Below are 17,939 nucleotides of genomic sequence, written 5' to 3'. Positions count from 1 at the left end.
TAGAGTCGTGCACGACTTGTATGTTGAATTGAATAGCCATGAGATATGTTAGTGTAGGTATAGCCTGTTTTGTATTTATATATCTAGATTCAAATTTTATATGGGTGTATCCCAACTATTGTTTTGCTATCCTACGTAACAATATATATATATATATTTACTCAACGAATTAATTTCTCCCATCTTGATCTCTTTGCATCGATCCATTAAACTGTATATCGATCGTTGATCGAAACAACCTCGAGCAATAACTATATATATATATATATATATATATAGTTATATGTATACAAAGAACAACGTTTATCCGATGGAGATTATTGCACGTGGCTGATCGACCGATCGGACTGGATAAATTTGTCCGACGAACCCCGAAAGAATTCATAAGCCAAGCGATTTAGCGATAAACGAGCATCGGTCAGGTAACTTTGCGTATATCGCCTGTCATCGGAAATATTCCGTCGATGATTGATCGTGCAGTTGGGCTGCTTGTTGGTCGGAATAACCATTAATGCTAATGGGGGGACCAGTCGATCCCAACCTACTCCGACGTCCCGATTTCACCTGAATTTTCTTTCAAAAGAGTCTTATTAACCTTCGGAGAAAATCTCTCGACTCTTTTCCGGGAAAACATTAATATCACCGCGGAGAGTATAAACGTTCTTCTTCTTTTTGCTTCCGATTATCGTATACGAGCGTTCGATTAATAGCCGAGTGTTAATTAAGATATCGATGACAAGCGGATATTGGATAAATACGATAATGATATAATCGGAACGTTAAGCTGTGATATTTAATTGGGAAAACGCGCATGACAAAGCAGAGAATAATATCTATAGGAATGAAGCTGGGCAAGATAATGGGATTTCCAGATTAGCGCATCATTGATAAGTATATATATATATATGTATACTTTGATCCGGAGCATAATGTTTAGCTCTGCAGCGCAGGTACCATTAGGAGGGAGGGGGTTGGGGGGGGGGAGAAGGGCAACAGAGGGGCGGCGGTTTTCTGGAATGCGTTTAATAGGCTTTTATTTAAATTCGCTCTCGCCGGTTTATCTTGCGTAGAGTGGATTTGTGCATTCGTAAGCGTTCTGCTCACACGTGTGTATTATGGAACTCCCTTGGAACACGCGAGAGCCGCTCTGCTTTTCACGCGGATTAAATTAATCACTCGGTGTCACGTATAGACGAGTGTTACGATGCTTAAACTCGCTCAACGAGTCGACCACTAGTGGATTTAATGAAATTTCACTGATTTCGCGCCGTAATAATAATAATCATGATAATTGGCAGAGAAATATATATATGATTGCCAGTGCCATCTGCATAGGCATGGGGCGGGGGGGAGGGGGGGGGGAGAATGATAAATAAACAACGGTGACGAGCTCTTCGACACGACGTGAATTTCCAAAGCGCATATATATATATATATAAACGCGTCTTTGCGACTCCTGCAGATTGGATCGGATGGCAGCAAAAGTTGATGTTCGGAGATAAAGTATTCGCAATTAGCGCGCCTTATCGGTTGGTGTCGCGCCGCGCCAATCGATCCATCCTTTTCTCTGCCACGGGCTATAATTATATTATATATATATATATATATATATGTGTGTGTGTGTAGAGAGAGAGAGAAGTGGACGGCATTGGTGCGTGAAGTATTCGGTTACTCGAACCTGTTCCAAAGCGCGCGATAATGATTATCCGTGCAGCGGCAAAAGGCAGTTGCGCAATTCGCGATTGAGTCAGCGTCGACACGTTACACCGGATGCGGCGCATCGCGGATTACACGAAATCGGCTTAGTGCCGCCGGAACGAGCCAATAAGCTGTTGCGATGAGGGGGGTGATGGGGGGCCAAATAAGATCGCAACACGGGGATGAGATTAACGCGAAAAGCAATAAGGAACGTGTGTATATGTACGGGAGGCACGAAAGGAACTCTCTCTCTCTCTCTCTCTCTTAATTAGCCGCCGCGCGGCTCGGGGATTTTACCACCCTGCTCGCTTATTCATACTATACCCGTATTATATACGCCCCGATCCTGGATTCGTGTCCAACCCCTCCCCCACTCGACTGCCGCTATCGCTCTCCTCAAATACTCGCAAGAAAAAGTCAACTTCAACTTCGACTTCACCCTTTTGCACACGCAAAGAAATTTCCTGTAAAATTTATACTCTTGCAAAATACTCGACATTATATATATACAGTGTGCTCCACACCACGTACAGGGGATATAATAAAAACTTTGCGAAAACTCTACGGACAATAAAACCGTTTTTACCGTTCTGTTTACTAAATTTTTCTCCACTTCTTTGCGTAAAGTTTACCGAGCTACTGGCCTATTAATAATTATATACAGGGATCTCTAATACGTTTTTACAGTCAATAAAAGTTTCTAGGATTTCTCATTATTACGTCCCTCCAAGGTTATACATATACATATATATACACTGGCTGTCCGATCGAGCTCTCCAGAGCTCTTTTACAGGAAATTCCTTTTTTGTGTATTTTTCATAAAAATGTACACTTTAACAGAGCTTTCTATCGCGTTTTAATATATCACCCGCACTGCAAACTGAGTTTTATCTTGATTGGAACGAAGCTGTATCGAAAGTTTTCTGTGCACAGTAATGCGAAAGGTTGTTTTTCCCGCATGAAACGTTAAGCGAAGATCGCTGTCGAGTATTTAAAGTTTCCGCTGTTTCTTGCGAGAAGATCAAAGCGAGTAACAAAAATCTTTTTCATTAGTCCATCGTTTCTTCCCTTTTTCAACGCGTTTGCTCACGGGATGCCGACAATGTGGGGGGGGGGGGGGGGGAGGGGGGTCGGTGAGAGGACAGCGCTATAAAGCGACTTTGTTACAGGCGTTTATTCCGGCTATAAAAAGACACGTTACTCTCTCTCTCTCTCTCTCCATCCACCCTCTTTTACTTCTCCAACACACACTTTTACGTCTCCCCTTCGTAATTCCCCCTTCGCGCGAGCAATAATAAAAACGCCAGCGTAGCGATACCGCTGAAAAACTCGAGATTTTTCTAATTCTTCGACTTTTAAACGAAATTCTAATCGTCCGAATTCCCCGAACCATCATCATCCTCAATTCGAACGCTAATTTTAACGCTTCGCCAATTTTGTCATTCTTTCTCGAGGAATGAAAAGATGGAAGGTTCTCTCGCACACACAACGAATCCGAACGACCATCCAGCCAGGTTATTACAGCTTTTGCTTTGGTCTCTTTGTGTGCACGCGTCGAGCAGCGCACGAGCCACGTAAAGCCAGCTCTCTCGCGCACGCACACACACACAGGGGTCGTTCAAACCTGTGTGCACACAAAGGAACGAGCGAGCTTATATTTTATGCGCTTGGTACTCGCACACACGTGCAATCCCTGAAACAACACGAGTAAGGTAGCTTGTCAGACAGGTATTATATGTAATGCCACGATGGTGGTTGTCGCTGGCTTGAAACTACATCGTGACTATGTTCCTTTATCTTCAACCACACACGCCATGACGCCACCCCTCTTCCTTCCCTTCATCGCATACCTGGAACCACATTTTTAACGTGCTTCCTCGACCTCTCCAAATATCCACCCCCATTATCCAACCTCTCTCTCTCTCTCTCTCTCATTCTCGCAAAAAACAGTTTCCCAAGAAACATTAAATTTCCAAAAGTTTCCCAATCTCTCCCGCTATCTCGAAAACTGAAACTTTTGAAAAAGATGCCAGTACAACGAAGCTTATTTCTTACTTCACCATTGTTATTATATATAACTCGTGCATTCGCTTATCTCTTACTGCCTTGCTTCTTAGTTTTCCTATTACAAACTTTATTCAGGGTTAATAAATTTAAGATTCTCGAGTTGGGCCTTAGGACCCATTTGTTCTCCACGCTGATGGTGGTTTCTCGTCGAGAATAAAGTTGAGAGGTATAATAATATTAAAAGGAGGTTCATGGGAGAGGCCGGAATCATAATGGAAAAATGAGGAAATCCATTAATTTGTCCAAGTCACGATTGAAAAGCCGAACAATCCGTCGGAACCCGACATTCTAGTTATATCGCTTCTCTTTTATCCCCCCTCCTCTCTCTCTCTCTCTCTTTCACCATTTATCCATCTCAAAACTACCTACCTACAACAACTCGTCCTCATAATTCCTACATTAAGACTGTCTTGCCCCGACCGACTCCTCTCAACCCGTTTCCTCAACCTGTTTATCAGTCCTCCCCCCCCCCCCCTCCCCCTCCCATCGACCAAAAATCTCAAGGATTCCCCACCACCAGGAGAGGCTCGACGAAACGATACCCTTCAATCTCTAATTTGCCATCTCCCTAGTCCCTTCCCACCACTTTTCATCGTCAACCAACAATTTCATTCAGATTATCAATGCGTTACAAGAATAATTGGACGATCAAGACTTATATTCGGACGATCGGTATAACAATTTATGATTTCCGCGACGCGATCGTAAACACGATTATCCGCGATAAGTAATTACGTATTTCTCGAAACGACATTTAGTATCGCTTGGGATTAAACTGTTATCCACAACAGAATTATTAACGTACCGTCATAATAAAAGTAAGCCAGCAATAAAGCAGTAATTACAAATGGAAAAACACGACTAGAAAGAGTATAAAAATTATATATTCTCTGTGCATCTGCTAATTTCAGTCGTTTCATTTATTTTCAGGAGCGTCTCTTACTTGCATTTAATTCGCTTATTTCTCTCTCTATTTACATTTATAGCTGATTGATACTGTTACCCCTCCTGAAACATATATATATGCAATAAATTTATGAAAAAGACTCTGCTTTATAAATAAGGAAAGATAGTCGCTCCTATAATAGAACTCAAACATACTTACTTAAATGGTCCCTTTCGTAATGTATTATCATACAAGATAAGCAAATGTTATTTTAGCTCCATGATGTTCGGTCAAATCTCAATTATTATTAATAGGCACTGAAATGACAAAAGTTGACATTTCGCAGATTGAGTTAACATTGTTATACGACTGACGAGAATAATCATTCGCTATAATATGCATATGTACACATATTATACATCTAGAATAGAGAAGAGCAATGTATCACCCGTTCTCGCGCTAATTGTACACACGTGAGCCAACTGTAATTAACCGTGCACGCTTGAACAAGTAGGCAGCCTTATTTGCGCAAAAGGTATCTCGCGCCCGATTAACGCTAATTGGCCCCAACTTCCAAATCACATTTTCATCAACTCGCGCCAATGCGAATTTTCCGTCTTCCACGAGATTTTAGTCATGGAAACCATCGCGAATAGCGCCTCTCCAGAATGGAACAAAGCCACGTAATCAAATCCTCCCGCTTCATTTCTCAACTTTCATACAACTCTCGCCACAAAGACCAATGAAAATTAACAATCGAGAACCACTTGTGATAATAAGCTTCTTCTATTTATATTCAATGCAAATCACTTTTAGCATTCCATTTATCGATTACACAAAGATGATTCTCCTTACAGCACTGCGCACAGTATTCACAATTAACACCGAGTTCTCGATAAGGGTACGCGCCCGGAAGCTTAACGAGGGAAATCGATAGAAGATATTCAGGCTTTCGATACTCGTTCTGCCAATTATTTACCAGTGCAAATCGCTGCAATTGTCGTCGATCTTAAGGCACTCGAGAGTATTTATACTTAATTGGGTCTGGGAAAGTAGCTTTTATCAATAGATAATAATTTTCCCAATTTATCCTTCGTGCAGCTTTGATGGAATTTTCACTCCAAAAACGAATAAAAGTTAAGAATCAAAATCCACGTGTGATTATACAGCGTAACTGTATTTATATTCCACACGAATCACCTTTAATATTTAGTTTATCGATTACGCACAGGTGATTCTGCTTGCAGCACTGCGCAGTATTCACAATTAACACAAAATTCTCGATAAGGGTACGCGTCCGGAAGCTTAACCAGGGAAATCAATAAAAAGTATTCAGACTTTTAATACTCGCGTTAAGAATCATTTACCAGTGCAAATCGCTGCAATTGTCGTCAATTTTAAGACACCCGAGTGTTTATACGTCATTGAGTTTGGGAAAGTAGCTTTTATCGATGGAGATTAAAATGGACGATGGAAGATTCTCTTATTTCGGTTCATCTCGCTGCTTCTGAATATTTCTGTCGACGCGTTGCGTGGAGTAAAAGGGATGAGGAGAGGGAGGGAGGGGGGGGGGTGGGGAAAGGGAGTTCTGCTTCGGCACGATTACCTTCGCAGCAACAGTAAATAGCGCCATTATGCCTTATCAACGGTGCGCTTTACTATCGCGCTACTAAATTCTAGAGTCTGGAACAGTAATGATCGTGAGATATTACCGCTTGATGAATACTGCATATGTCGCTGCGCCCTCCACCTCCGCAACACTCCTCCTATTTCACCCTATCTCCCCCGTACACTCAGCCGCCACGACACACATACACCGTTAAGCCTGATCGATCAACGCGTTCTCGGACTGGCCTCGTCCGGAACAATTCAGGATGAAATTTTCCAGCGCGACGAGTCTCGGTTTATATCATTCTATTTCGCTAGTCGAAATATAACGAGGAAAAAAACGTTCACCGCCGATCGACGAATTTCGTCCTTTCAACGCCGGCCACTTTTGCCACTGCCTGTACCCGAGATGCAGCGCGCGCGTACACACGGTTCGCTCTCGCGCACTGGTATTGGTAAAACTGGAGAACTCGGAGGCTGTAGCTGTAGGGAACGCGTGTGTCGTAAAGGCGTCTATCTCCCATCGGACCTGGTTTTGTCGATGTCAGGGTAGTTTAGTTGGATCGCAGAGACGTTGATGAAAGGATGCTCTCCGTAAGGAAAAGGAGAGGGGGGGGGGGGGCTAGAGAGCCTGTTATCGATCTCTCTCCACCACCGTCTCCCGGCTCTCTCGGCGAATTTCTCCGGTTGCTCGATTGCGTTGGAGCTGCCACTAACACAAGATGAATATTGATTGCGTCTTTCCCCCTCGCTCTGTCTGCTTCCCCATCGCAAATACACACGCACGAACCTCCATTGCGAGTATTAAACATAACCGGCCGCAGACGGAAAGATCGGACCAGAACTTTGTAGATCGATCGTCCTTCGATTTGTTCTCGCGATAAAAAACTGAAGAGCATAATAATTCGAAGAGATCGTGGACCTTGCGAGAAGTTTTATCCCGAAAGGAGAAAACTCGAGGTGTTGGAAGATTCGAGTTATGATCGGGGGAGAGCAGTCTGGGAGAGCTCGCTCGATCTCGGTGGGGGAGAGAAAAAAGCGAGCATTCATTCCCAAGACACGCAGCAATGAAGATCCCACTGTTAAAAGTGTCGTCGTCCGTTCGTAATCGTCAGGTCTCTGCTGTAGCACGGCGGCGATAAAGGTCGATACTCGCTCGCTATACGCGTTAAAAATTTTATCTCCGTTCAGGCCGGCGCGTATGCCATTACCGACTACAAAATTAATGCCCTCCGTTCCCCCATTTAATGATATCATTCTCGCCGCGCCCTTACCACCCGTCGCTACCACTCCTGTCGCTCCCATATTACTCGCCTGTCCATCAAAAAAACTCTCCTCGCCGCGTTCAACCGGAAACTAATGACAGTCCACCGTCAGTTAATAAAACACCAACATCCGAAACACCTCCAATTTCACGCGTCAACTTTTTTGACTTTACGAGCCTTTTATTTTCTCCTTTTTCAATCTTTCTCCTACAAACACAATCGGTGCACGTTTATCGAGGATGTTTTCAGTTTTAATCAGAGCCTCGTATTTTCAGCGGAGAATTATCGTTGATCGGTGTGGTTCGAATAGAAATTTCCACAGGGATTGTACCGGAGAGACGCGGGAAAAGGGTCTGTGCATACAGCGTCGCTATACAGGAGTTGGCTCTTTATTGGAAACAGACTCTGCTTGCCGGGGCTTCTACTTTGCTCTCGTGAAACTAACCTATCTCTCTCTTTCTTTCAGCGTCCTCCTTGTTTATCCTTTTCTTCTCCTCCACCAACCTTCTTCCCTTTACGATTCCGACGCATGTTCCATTCCATCCACGCCTCTCTTCATCTCTTTTCGCAGTAAATTTCGAGGTTAAACGGTGACGTAGCACCGGTTACCGACGAGGTGGCGACAGTGGCGCCATCTGTAAGAGCCAGTGGGAACTAACTCGCGAGGTGCGTGGTACGCTTTGTTGAGAGTCGAGGCGTTTTACGAAATACCGGCAACGTCGAGTGACGAGAGCTGCAACGAGACGAGTCCATCAGGACTTTCTGCCATCTTTTGTAGTAGGTGGAGGAAAAGTGACTTAGACACCGGGACGACTTGATCAGACGAAACGCCTGGGGAAACTTGGATGAATTGGAGGAATGGACGGAGACGACCGAGCGTGCATGCGTATGCGCAGCACCGTGTGTGTGTGTGTGTGTATGTGTAGGGATCGCACTGGAAGACAGATATTCACGAGTCTTTTGATAGGTCATCTTTGCTTTGGAAGAAACCCCGCTACCAACACGTTTCATCGTGTCTCCTTTGTTATCCGAGATCTCGGACCCCTCTCCCCATTCCATCTTCCTATCCTTACCACCTTAGAGTACACATTCCTGTCGGTTGCTCCCCATACAAACGTCCTTTATCGGCGCAAAGCATTTCTATTCCCCAACGACCACCAAAGAGAGCGCTTCTCTCTCTCTCTCTCTCTCTCTATTCCATAAGAATATCTCTTTTCTCCTTCAAGAATACTCGCAGCATCCTCGATAAGAACGCAATTAAATCAAAAGGAGAATTGGCGGGGGATTTATATATATATATACCGATGCAGTTTGAAGTAAAAGCAGTCTTTGTATAGGAACGCGACGACGAGAAGAAGTTTTAAGTAAGAATGTCGACGACATATTTTCAATTAGCACCGCGTCCGAAGATGAGAACGGGTAAAGTGGACAGCAAAAGCTGCCGGTGAACTTATTACGCGATCAGACCGGATCCCGCTGCACACCAGAGCGTTACGTGCCATCGTTTTTAGGACCGGTTTTTCCAGACCCGAGCAGCTTTACGCTCTTGGCCAACCCTGACGAACCAATCCTATCCGGTCTGTCGTCTCTTTCCATTCTCCCATCTGATTTCTCTCGCCACCACCACCCCCCCCCCCCCCCTTTCGATATACCCTTATAATATTCATGTATCAACGCCAGGTACCATTAATTACTCGGCGTAATGATTGTAACGAGCATATAATGTATTCGTCCATTACTATACTATATATATATATATATATATGTATGAGTTTGCGCGTGAATTGATACAGGCTTCTACAGAAGAGTTTTCGCAGTCCTCGTGGCTCTTACCGATCATTACTATTTGGGACGTCCTCTTTTTGTTGCAGGTGTATTGGTGGTGAACGTCACGTGGCGGGGCAAAACGTACGTCGGTACGCTCCTGGACTGCACGAGACACGACTGGGCACCTCCGAGGTTCTGCGACTCTCCGACGAGCGACCTTGACGCCAGGACGCCAAAGGGTCGCGGGAAGCGAGGTCGAGCGGCGGCCAACTCGACCCCCGGAAACGACCTGAGCAACTTCACGGAGACCAGGAGTTCGGTGCACAGCAAGTTGAGGAACGGCGGTGCCAAGGGACGTCGCGGTGCGCAAGGATCTCCAGCCGCGAGTCCCAGCCCGGCGGCTTTCGTCCCACCCAGGCCGGATCCTGCGGCGAAACGGAAGTCGCGCGGTCCCGAAGAGGAAGAGAAGACCAAGAGGAGAGCACCGCCGCCTACGCCGCCCAGTGGATCCCCACCGGCGAGCCCGGTACTCCTCGAGTGTCCCGAGCCGAACTGCAGCAAAAAGTACAAACACATAAACGGTCTCAAGTATCATCAGAGTCACGCGCACGGATCCGCGGACGACGACGATACCAAGGAAGGCATCACCAGCATGTCGGAGAACGACGAGAGCAACATCGAGGCTCCGAGCCCGGCGACTCCCGTGAAATCCCCGGCGGACAAACCCGAGGGAACCCCGGTCAGAGCCACGAGTCCACCCTCCACGAGTTTGCCCCCGGAGACACCCCCACCCCCACCACGAGTCCCGTCGCCGAATCTGGAATCGTCGACGCCGGTGCTACCAACGGACAAGAGTATCGTCAAACCTGGCGTCCTCAGGTTTGGCCAGGAGGACCTTCCGGGACCAGCGTCGAGCATCACCTCGTCGTCCTCGAGGCAGGCCTCGGTGCAGTCCTCGGTGCAGCAGCAACAGACGCAGGTGTTGCCGACCGTAAATTCACCGCAGAGCCCGAGTCCCCTCCCCAGCCAATCCCCACGACCCATTCTCTCCCCACACCCCAGCACGAATATCCCTCAGCCGTTGAACATACCTCAGCCACCGCAGCCGTCTCAGGTTCAGGGTCACCCGACGTCGCAGAGCACCGCCTCCCTGCTGCAGCAATCCCAGCAGCAGCAACAGCAGCAGCAACAGTCCTTACAGGCCAGCCAGCAAGCTATTCAGCAGCAACTGCCACCGGTCCAGACGCAAACCATGCAGTCGGTCCAACCGCAGTTGCAGCCGGCTCATCAACTGCAGCCGGTTCAGCATCCGCTGTCGGCTCAACTGGGTCAACCGGCGCAAGCCCACGTGGTGCAGCAGTCGGTTCTACCTCCTCAGCAAGCGCCACCCGGTCTGCAAGCTCTGACCAGTCAGCATCCCGGTCTTCAGGGTCTGACGAGTCAGGTGAGCCAGCAAGCGGGTCTGCAAGTGGTACCACCGCCCCCGGCTCATCCCAGCCAAGCCGTCCCCTCGCACCTCCAACAATATCCCGGTGTCTCGCTCCACGCGAAGATGCCACAGTTCAAGGTCAAGCCGACGGCGGCCCTGATGCCGGAGCAGGACAAGAGCAAGGATCCTCGAACGCCGAAGCCGCAGGGCTACAAGAAGAAGTCGAGAAAGTCCCCGGGCGGAAGTCCGCACCCGTCGCCACTGGAGGCTCCGATCGTCGACTCCGGAAGGGACGACGTCCAGAGTCCCGCCTACTCCGACATCTCGGACGACGCCGCGCCGGTCCTCGAGGCGGAGAGCGCGGACAAGGTGAAGCAGAGCCAGGAGAAGGAGAGCAAGGCTACGGTCCCCACGCATTTACCGGCTCACTTCAGCATGTATCCCTATTACGGTCAGCCGCCTTATCTCGTGCCGAACGTGCAAGATTCCAAGGGCGTGGTCGATCAGAAACCGAGCGACCTCACGCCCAAGCAGGAGATGAAGCCGCTGAATATACCGCAGATGCCTTCCATGGCGAGCCTACAGAGCGTCGTGTCTGAAAAAGAGAAGAAAGACTTGAGTCAATCGATGACCCAACCCCAGCAGCAGCCTCACTACTACGCTGCTTACGGTGGCTACATACCACCCGGCTATCCCTATCAATCTCCGCAGTCGGTTGCTCAGCAGCAGCAGCAGCAGCAGCAACAGCAGCAGCAACAGCAGCAGCAACAACAGCAGCAGCAGCAACAGCAGAGCCAGCAACAGGTGCAGGAGCAAGAGATGCACGAGCAGAAAGCCAAGATCAAGCAGGAGCCCCAAGGCCAGCAGTCGAGCCTGAAGGAGAAGCAGCACGAGAATCATCAGATACTGAAGGAGAGCATCGAGATGAAGAGCCAGATGAGTCCCTATCACGTGTATCACGGCTCGCAGAGCCAGCGCGCGGCGCCACCCCCACCGCCGGGTCCCGTCCAAGACGACAGGAGGTATTACCTGTATCCTGGCGAACAGAGGCGGAAGGAGGAATCGTCGAGCAAGCAGAGCCAGCAGGCGAAGGCTCCGCCACCGAGCCCGAAGCACCAACCGAAGCAGGAGAAGCCGCAGGATCTGGGCAAATCGGACGACTCGAAGAGCAAGCAGGAGGGTGTCAAGCCCACCATGGAGACTCAGGGTCCACCCCCACCACCCACTTCCCAATACGCCTACATACACCCTGGCTACATGCAGCCTCAGCATTACGGTGCGCTGCCCTTTGACCCCGGCCACCCGGTCTACCGTGGTCTCAGTCCCATGTTGGTGCCCGGACCCTACTCCGGGAATCCCTATCTCCATCAGCTACCCAGGTACCACGCTCCCGAGGACCTCAGTCGACCGCCGAGCGGCAAAGCCTTGGATCTGCTCCAGCACCATGCCAGTCAGTATTACTCGGCGCACAAGATTCACGAGCTCCAGGAGAGGGCCCTCAAGTCCCCGACCCCGAAGACCTCGGCAGCCTCGGCGAGTCCGTCCTCGGCGCCGGCCCCGGCGAGGCCCCCGAGCGGACCGCCGACCTCCGTCGCCGGGCCGGGACCACCTCCTCAGGGTCAGCAGGCGGGCGGGAAGCAGCAGAACCAACCCGGTGGCCAGCAGGCGCCGCAGGGACCCGGTGACGCCAGCGGGGGCAACCTCGGCAAGGACAACAGGTCGCCGCCGCCTCAGAGACACGTGCACACGCATCATCATACTCACGTCGGGTTAGGTTATCCACTCCTGACCGGACAGTACCCCGCTCCTTACGGAGGTAAGCCTCTTGTCAGACCCTGACAGTAAGGCTTCCGGCGATCCGCGAAACTCCACACTCGATAGAGCCTATTTTCTGCTCGTCGATCTCTCTGGCCTGCGAGCGGTTTCAACGAGGTGACACGCATCACCGGGTCATCGACCCCTCTATATCGTGGCCCCTTGAAACTAGAAACACTTTGAAGGTCGTTCTGCCGGAAACGACCGAGAGAGCGTAAAGCCAGCAATCGGTCTTATAACAATATCGCTCAGGTATCACACTAGTATTTTATTATCGTTATGTAATAACCATGTGAGAGATTTCACTTCCGTGTACCGATCTTCGTTCGAGACTGTACATTCTGTCGTCCGACGACGACTCGTCGATGTGATCGCGGATGTGTTATATATATATGCATAGGACCAATAGCGATTTTCTGCTTGCGACAATGACGAAGAGAGAGAGAGAGAGTATGTGTGTATGTGCGTGCGTGCGTGCGTGCGTGACTGATCGTCCGTATTTTTGTTGTGCGCGTGATGATAGAAAAAGACCGAGGAAAAGCGAGAAATGGAGAATTTCGACGTACCCCCCCCCCCCCCCCTCCTCTCCCTGAATTGGGCAGTTTTAGACTATACAAGATAAAAATCGAGATGAATACGACTGTTCGACGATGCGGGTAACTCAGTGGCAACTTTTGGGGCCTTGAGAGTGTCTACCGTACACCATATTGGTGCATAAACGACGAATATACAGATCTGCGAGATTCGCTTGACGCAAACTCTACCGTGGACCCTCGGTGGAGAGAGTTCCACGCACGAATCAGACGATCGTTATTTTATTATACCGGACCACGAAGGGAGGAGTGCTTTTCTCACTAGAAGCAATCCTATCCTTGACAATCGGAGCGAGGAAGCTCTGAGAGATAAAAGTATACATTAGAGAAGGCTCTCTCTCGATTCGCGAAGATTTGTAAATAATTCGTTTGTACATATAGAGACGTGTATGGAAACATTTATTATTTCACTGGCTATACTGGATTGGACTGGCGCTTTCACACTTTTACCTAATTTTAGAGCTAAGAGGGTTGCTGATCTTTTTAAAAAGTGAGAGAAACATAGGGGAGAAAGGATATAGGAGTACAAGCGTCGTCATCGCTAGGACCGTAACTTATCCGCTAGTGGTGCGTACATATATATATATATATATATATATAGGGGTTAGACTATAGTTCAGACTGTGATAATTATTTATCGTGCTTCTTTCCGTGAGACAACAACGCGAGTTGTAACAGCCACGACGAGTACGTAACGCGTGCTGGCGATGCCTAAGCAAGAGAAAGATAGTTCTTAGTTTTCCTTCTTCTTCTTCTTCTTCTTCTACTACTACTTCTTTATCTCTGGCGAATCGTCGTGTCACTAACGTATAATTTTATGTCTATGTATGTATGTATGTATGTATGTATGTGTATCTTTCGTTGAAACACCGTACTGCATAGTCTTCCAGAGAAATCTTGTCGTATAACCTCCAGGCAACTTTGTTGATCGCGCCCGAGCGAAATACTCGAAAATTTTACTGACCAAACTCGTTTCTACTTACCCACACGAGAAGAATCCAAAAATGTTTATTTATACTCGCGGGAAGATTCTTTTTTATCTTTGTTAGAGTCCAACGAATGGCTTTTCAGCAACTTAATCGACCAAGTGTATCTTATAGAGTAACTATCCACACACACACACACACACACACACACACACACACTTACACACGTATACACACACTGCCAGAGCCTCCGTGCGGTGCAGGCTCCTGAAATTCTTGTTCGTGCATTATTTAGAATAGAGAGAGTGAGAGAGAGAAAGTGGTTTAGATACATCGAGGCGAATCCCGAAGAAAATCCTTTGTACGTGTACGCGTCCTTACTATGCTTTTTATCTTCGCATATCCGGCTGTGTAAATCCTCATAGACATCGGATTAGTATGTATAGCGTCGACGTTTAAGGTAACTTTGAAGCTTCTCGATAAGGCCAGTACGACCACCTCCCCCCCCCCTTCCTTCAAAAAGAGAATCAGTCTACGAACGACTCTCGCGTGCTTCGAGTCTTGCAACGCCAGGCTAGCGGATTGTTCACTCTTCTCGTTAGGTTTTGAAAAAGGAAAAGAAAAGAAAACTCGAGATTCGATACCCACGCGAGATTCGCGCACTTGGGTCGGAGTGGTTGCGGGATCGCCGAAGACGTTTCTTACATCGAGACCAGTCTCGTAATCGTAAACATACTGTCTAAGGAACACGACGAAGTGCGACGACCATTTGCGACGGTTTGGCTCCCGAAATTTCCTCCGCTCAAAGTGCGAGCTCAAGCCTAAAGAGGGACAAAGCCCGAACAAACTCGGTCCACGCATGACATTTTTGCGAGGAGAAATTCCAAATTGGAGAACCATCGGCGCTCGTAGAGATAATCTATGTACGATTGGAGAGTCGGAGGAAAATGGTCGAATTTGTGGATGTTGATGAGACGGTGATGGATGGATGGAATTTAACAGGCCGGTTGTATGTGTTGCAGCGGCAGTGCTCGCGAGCCAGCAGGCCGCCGCGGTAGCCTCGGTGATCTCGCCATTCCCGCCCAAGTGACCCGCGGCCCCCGCCCCCGTTCTTCCCGTCACGGCCGGAAGCAGCTCCGCACAAAACCATCACCACACGCATCCAGCAGGGGCCGCCCCTAGCGCGGCGCACACGCACAGCAACGCCAATAGACAGTCCTAGATCACCCTAGAAAAATCGCTGCAGGAAGAGAAATTCGCCCGGTACCATCTCCGGATCATCCGCCGACCGCTCTAGCTGCTCTGCACACGCCCGACAACCACAGACACAGACACACGCTGGAGAACCGATCCCTCTCGAGGCTGTGGGCCGAATCTTTCGCTCGACACCGAGCAAAACGCTTCCACAGGCTTGCCAGCCCTCTCGGACGTTGATCAATGATCCACCAGATCCCAACTCGTCCAATTCCTCCATTTCCATTTTCTACGACGTCGAGGAGAGAGAGAGAGAGAGAGAGAGGAAGAGAGTTACGGTGTACGCGTGGACGCGTAGGATTTTTCTTCGGCGGGGCCACGCGACGCGGTGACCGTCTTTGCTGCTGGAAGGTCAAGGACACTCGCGGTGATGCTGCTGCGAGCTTGGAGAACGCCGTGAGATCACTCGTACTGCCCGATGGAAGCTTTGGAGTGGACCGTGTGCGTTCGCCGAGACGAGACGAGACTCTTGTAAATAGTGTAAAATATAAAGGGAGAGAAGGAACAGGAGATGTTGATATGGTGTACAAAGATACTTCGCCGGTGCGATATGTTAAATTTCCGCAGGCCAAATTCACGAATTAGACTGCCATTTGCCGCGAGCGGAGGACGATATAAGACGACACTGCTGGGAAACGGAAGGAGGACCCCCCTCTCCCCACCCTGCCCCATTTCTCGTCTCAAGTTTTTTCGGCCTCGAAAACTCCGGGGATCCGCAGAGTGTCGCGAGAGCTCGCGTGCGTTTCTAGAACAAAACTATGATGAAAGACGAAGGGGTAAGTTTGCCCGAGAGAAAGACAGAGAGAGAGAGAGAGAGAGAGAGAGAGAGAGAGAGAGAGAGAGAGAACCTTCCTCGCGGCAGAAAACTGTTTCCGCGCGGCAAAAGAAACAAATTATTCGGTAAATTTTCAATCTCTCGGTATTTCTCCCGCTACGGTGCAGTCCCTGTACATTCAAAGGCTCCAGAAAGAGTCTATCGGTGCGAGAAGAAATTTTTATCGAGCGTAGACATACCTAGTGAGAATGTATATCGCGTCTGTGTGCGTGTGTTTGCACGATTGTTCAATGATTGGTCCGGTAGAATTGCCACGAGCCAGCGCCAATCCCAGAAAGCTATGTATTTTATTGTATAAAATGGAAACAAACCAAGTTTTACGGGCTCGAATTTTTGTAGAGAAAACAAGATTGTATAACTCGCTGAACTATCTCTTAGATGATTTAAATATGTATCGATCGATGACTGTACCGGTAATCGGTAAGGACTCGATGATATCGAGAGGAATAGGAAATGATGAGGAGCATGTAGAGATGCGACGACGATGAGTAAAAGATACGCTATAAGGCAAAAAATCATGATTCTAAATAATTAAGCGGCGTTAAGTAACTGTAAATTGAATACTAGATACGCTATTTGTTTACTAAAGATAACGGTAGTTAGAGCTGCGCGACAGTAGAGAGAGACAGTGGCAAGAAAACACAAGTAACGAAAAAAAGCAAATCGTATTACGTATACATATTATACACTGTATAGTATATATCTATATATATATATATATATATATATATATATATATATATATATACATATAAATAACTACATAATATTAGTTCATTAATGATTATCCTTATCATTTATTATGATTATTAATTATATTATTTTATTATTATATCATCATTGTAAGGTAGGAGCGTATGAACGACGACAAACCCCGCGCTAAGGGTCGGATTTATCGAAACGCATAGTGTGTCGCAAATGTGAAGATAAGCAAAAAAGAGCAAAGCCCAAATAAAAAAAAAAATATGTCCTTTTGTAAATGAGAAGTTAAAAGTGAAAAAAGCGTAAACGCTCGCTCAGCTTGCTAACGGAGATTTTGAGATGGACGTGAAGAACAATTGTGTAAAAGGGATGCCCTAGTTTTAGTGGGGCGCTCTGCGGAGAAGGGGGTAGGCTTGAAAATAAATGCTGGTGCTGTGCTGTGATTTTTATAAAAAAAGAAATTTAACAAAAAAAACATAATACGCCGTGACAGAGAAAAGAGGAGGGAAGTAGGGACACACGAGAGAGAGAGAGAGAGAGAGAGAGAGAGAGAGAGAGAGAGAGAGGAGACCGCGAATGAAAGATCTTATAAATGGGATTTTTATGAAAATATACAGATAGCCTAAGTACCTGGACCCTGCCCTGCGCTCTCCGCCAGCTAAAAAATATAAAAAAAAACGAGGAAAAAATGAAGTAAAAATTCGTGGCGGCGACAAAATTTTATCGATTGTATAGGCTGTAAAATGTATTTGCTTTGAAATAAATTTACTGTAGATTGTTAAAATGCTATTCACGAGAGATAGAAATACGGATGATGGTACGAAGATGAAAAGGGAAGGAAGCTGTCTCCAATCGTAAAGTACGTTTCACGATCAATTTCTCGCTCGAACGCAGCCCTCGCATATAAAAACGCCTTATTGTACCCACATTTGAGCTCACGCACGTTAACCAAAACAGAGAAGCAAGAGACCAGGCAGGAGAACGAGTTAACGGCCAAACGAATAAGTAATTACAATAGGAGACTCCTATATACGTGCAAGGCCCCAAACCCTACGTTTCTAATAGTATAAAACGTTAAATGTAATTAGCAATTG

The 17,939-nt window shown here is 47.5% G+C and overlaps 1 protein-coding gene across 3 annotated transcripts in view; it reads left to right on the top strand.

Annotated features, from left to right (window-relative positions):
• The window catches only part of LOC136774923 (zinc finger protein 608-like), a 122,375-nt gene extending 104,721 nt beyond the window's left edge, over positions 1 to 17,654 (top strand). For all 3 annotated transcript variants that reach the window (XM_066729401.1, XM_066729404.1, XM_066729398.1), the window contains exons 5-6: positions 9,396 to 12,536; positions 15,077 to 17,654. In XM_066729401.1, the coding sequence (XP_066585498.1) occupies positions 9,396 to 12,536; positions 15,077 to 15,144 (3,209 nt within the window). In that variant the 3' untranslated portion in view covers positions 15,145 to 17,654. The remainder of the gene's footprint in view (positions 1 to 9,395; positions 12,537 to 15,076) is intronic.
• Positions 17,655 to 17,939: the final 285 nt, after the last annotated feature.

Source organism: Prorops nasuta, unplaced genomic scaffold, assembly GCF_024137725.1.
Source record: "Prorops nasuta isolate Cenicafe-Biocafe unplaced genomic scaffold, Cenicafe_Pnas_1.2 PNAS00002, whole genome shotgun sequence".
Taxonomy (NCBI): Eukaryota; Metazoa; Arthropoda; class Insecta; order Hymenoptera; family Bethylidae; genus Prorops; species Prorops nasuta.
This window is presented reverse-complemented; position numbering and strand designations above follow the sequence as displayed.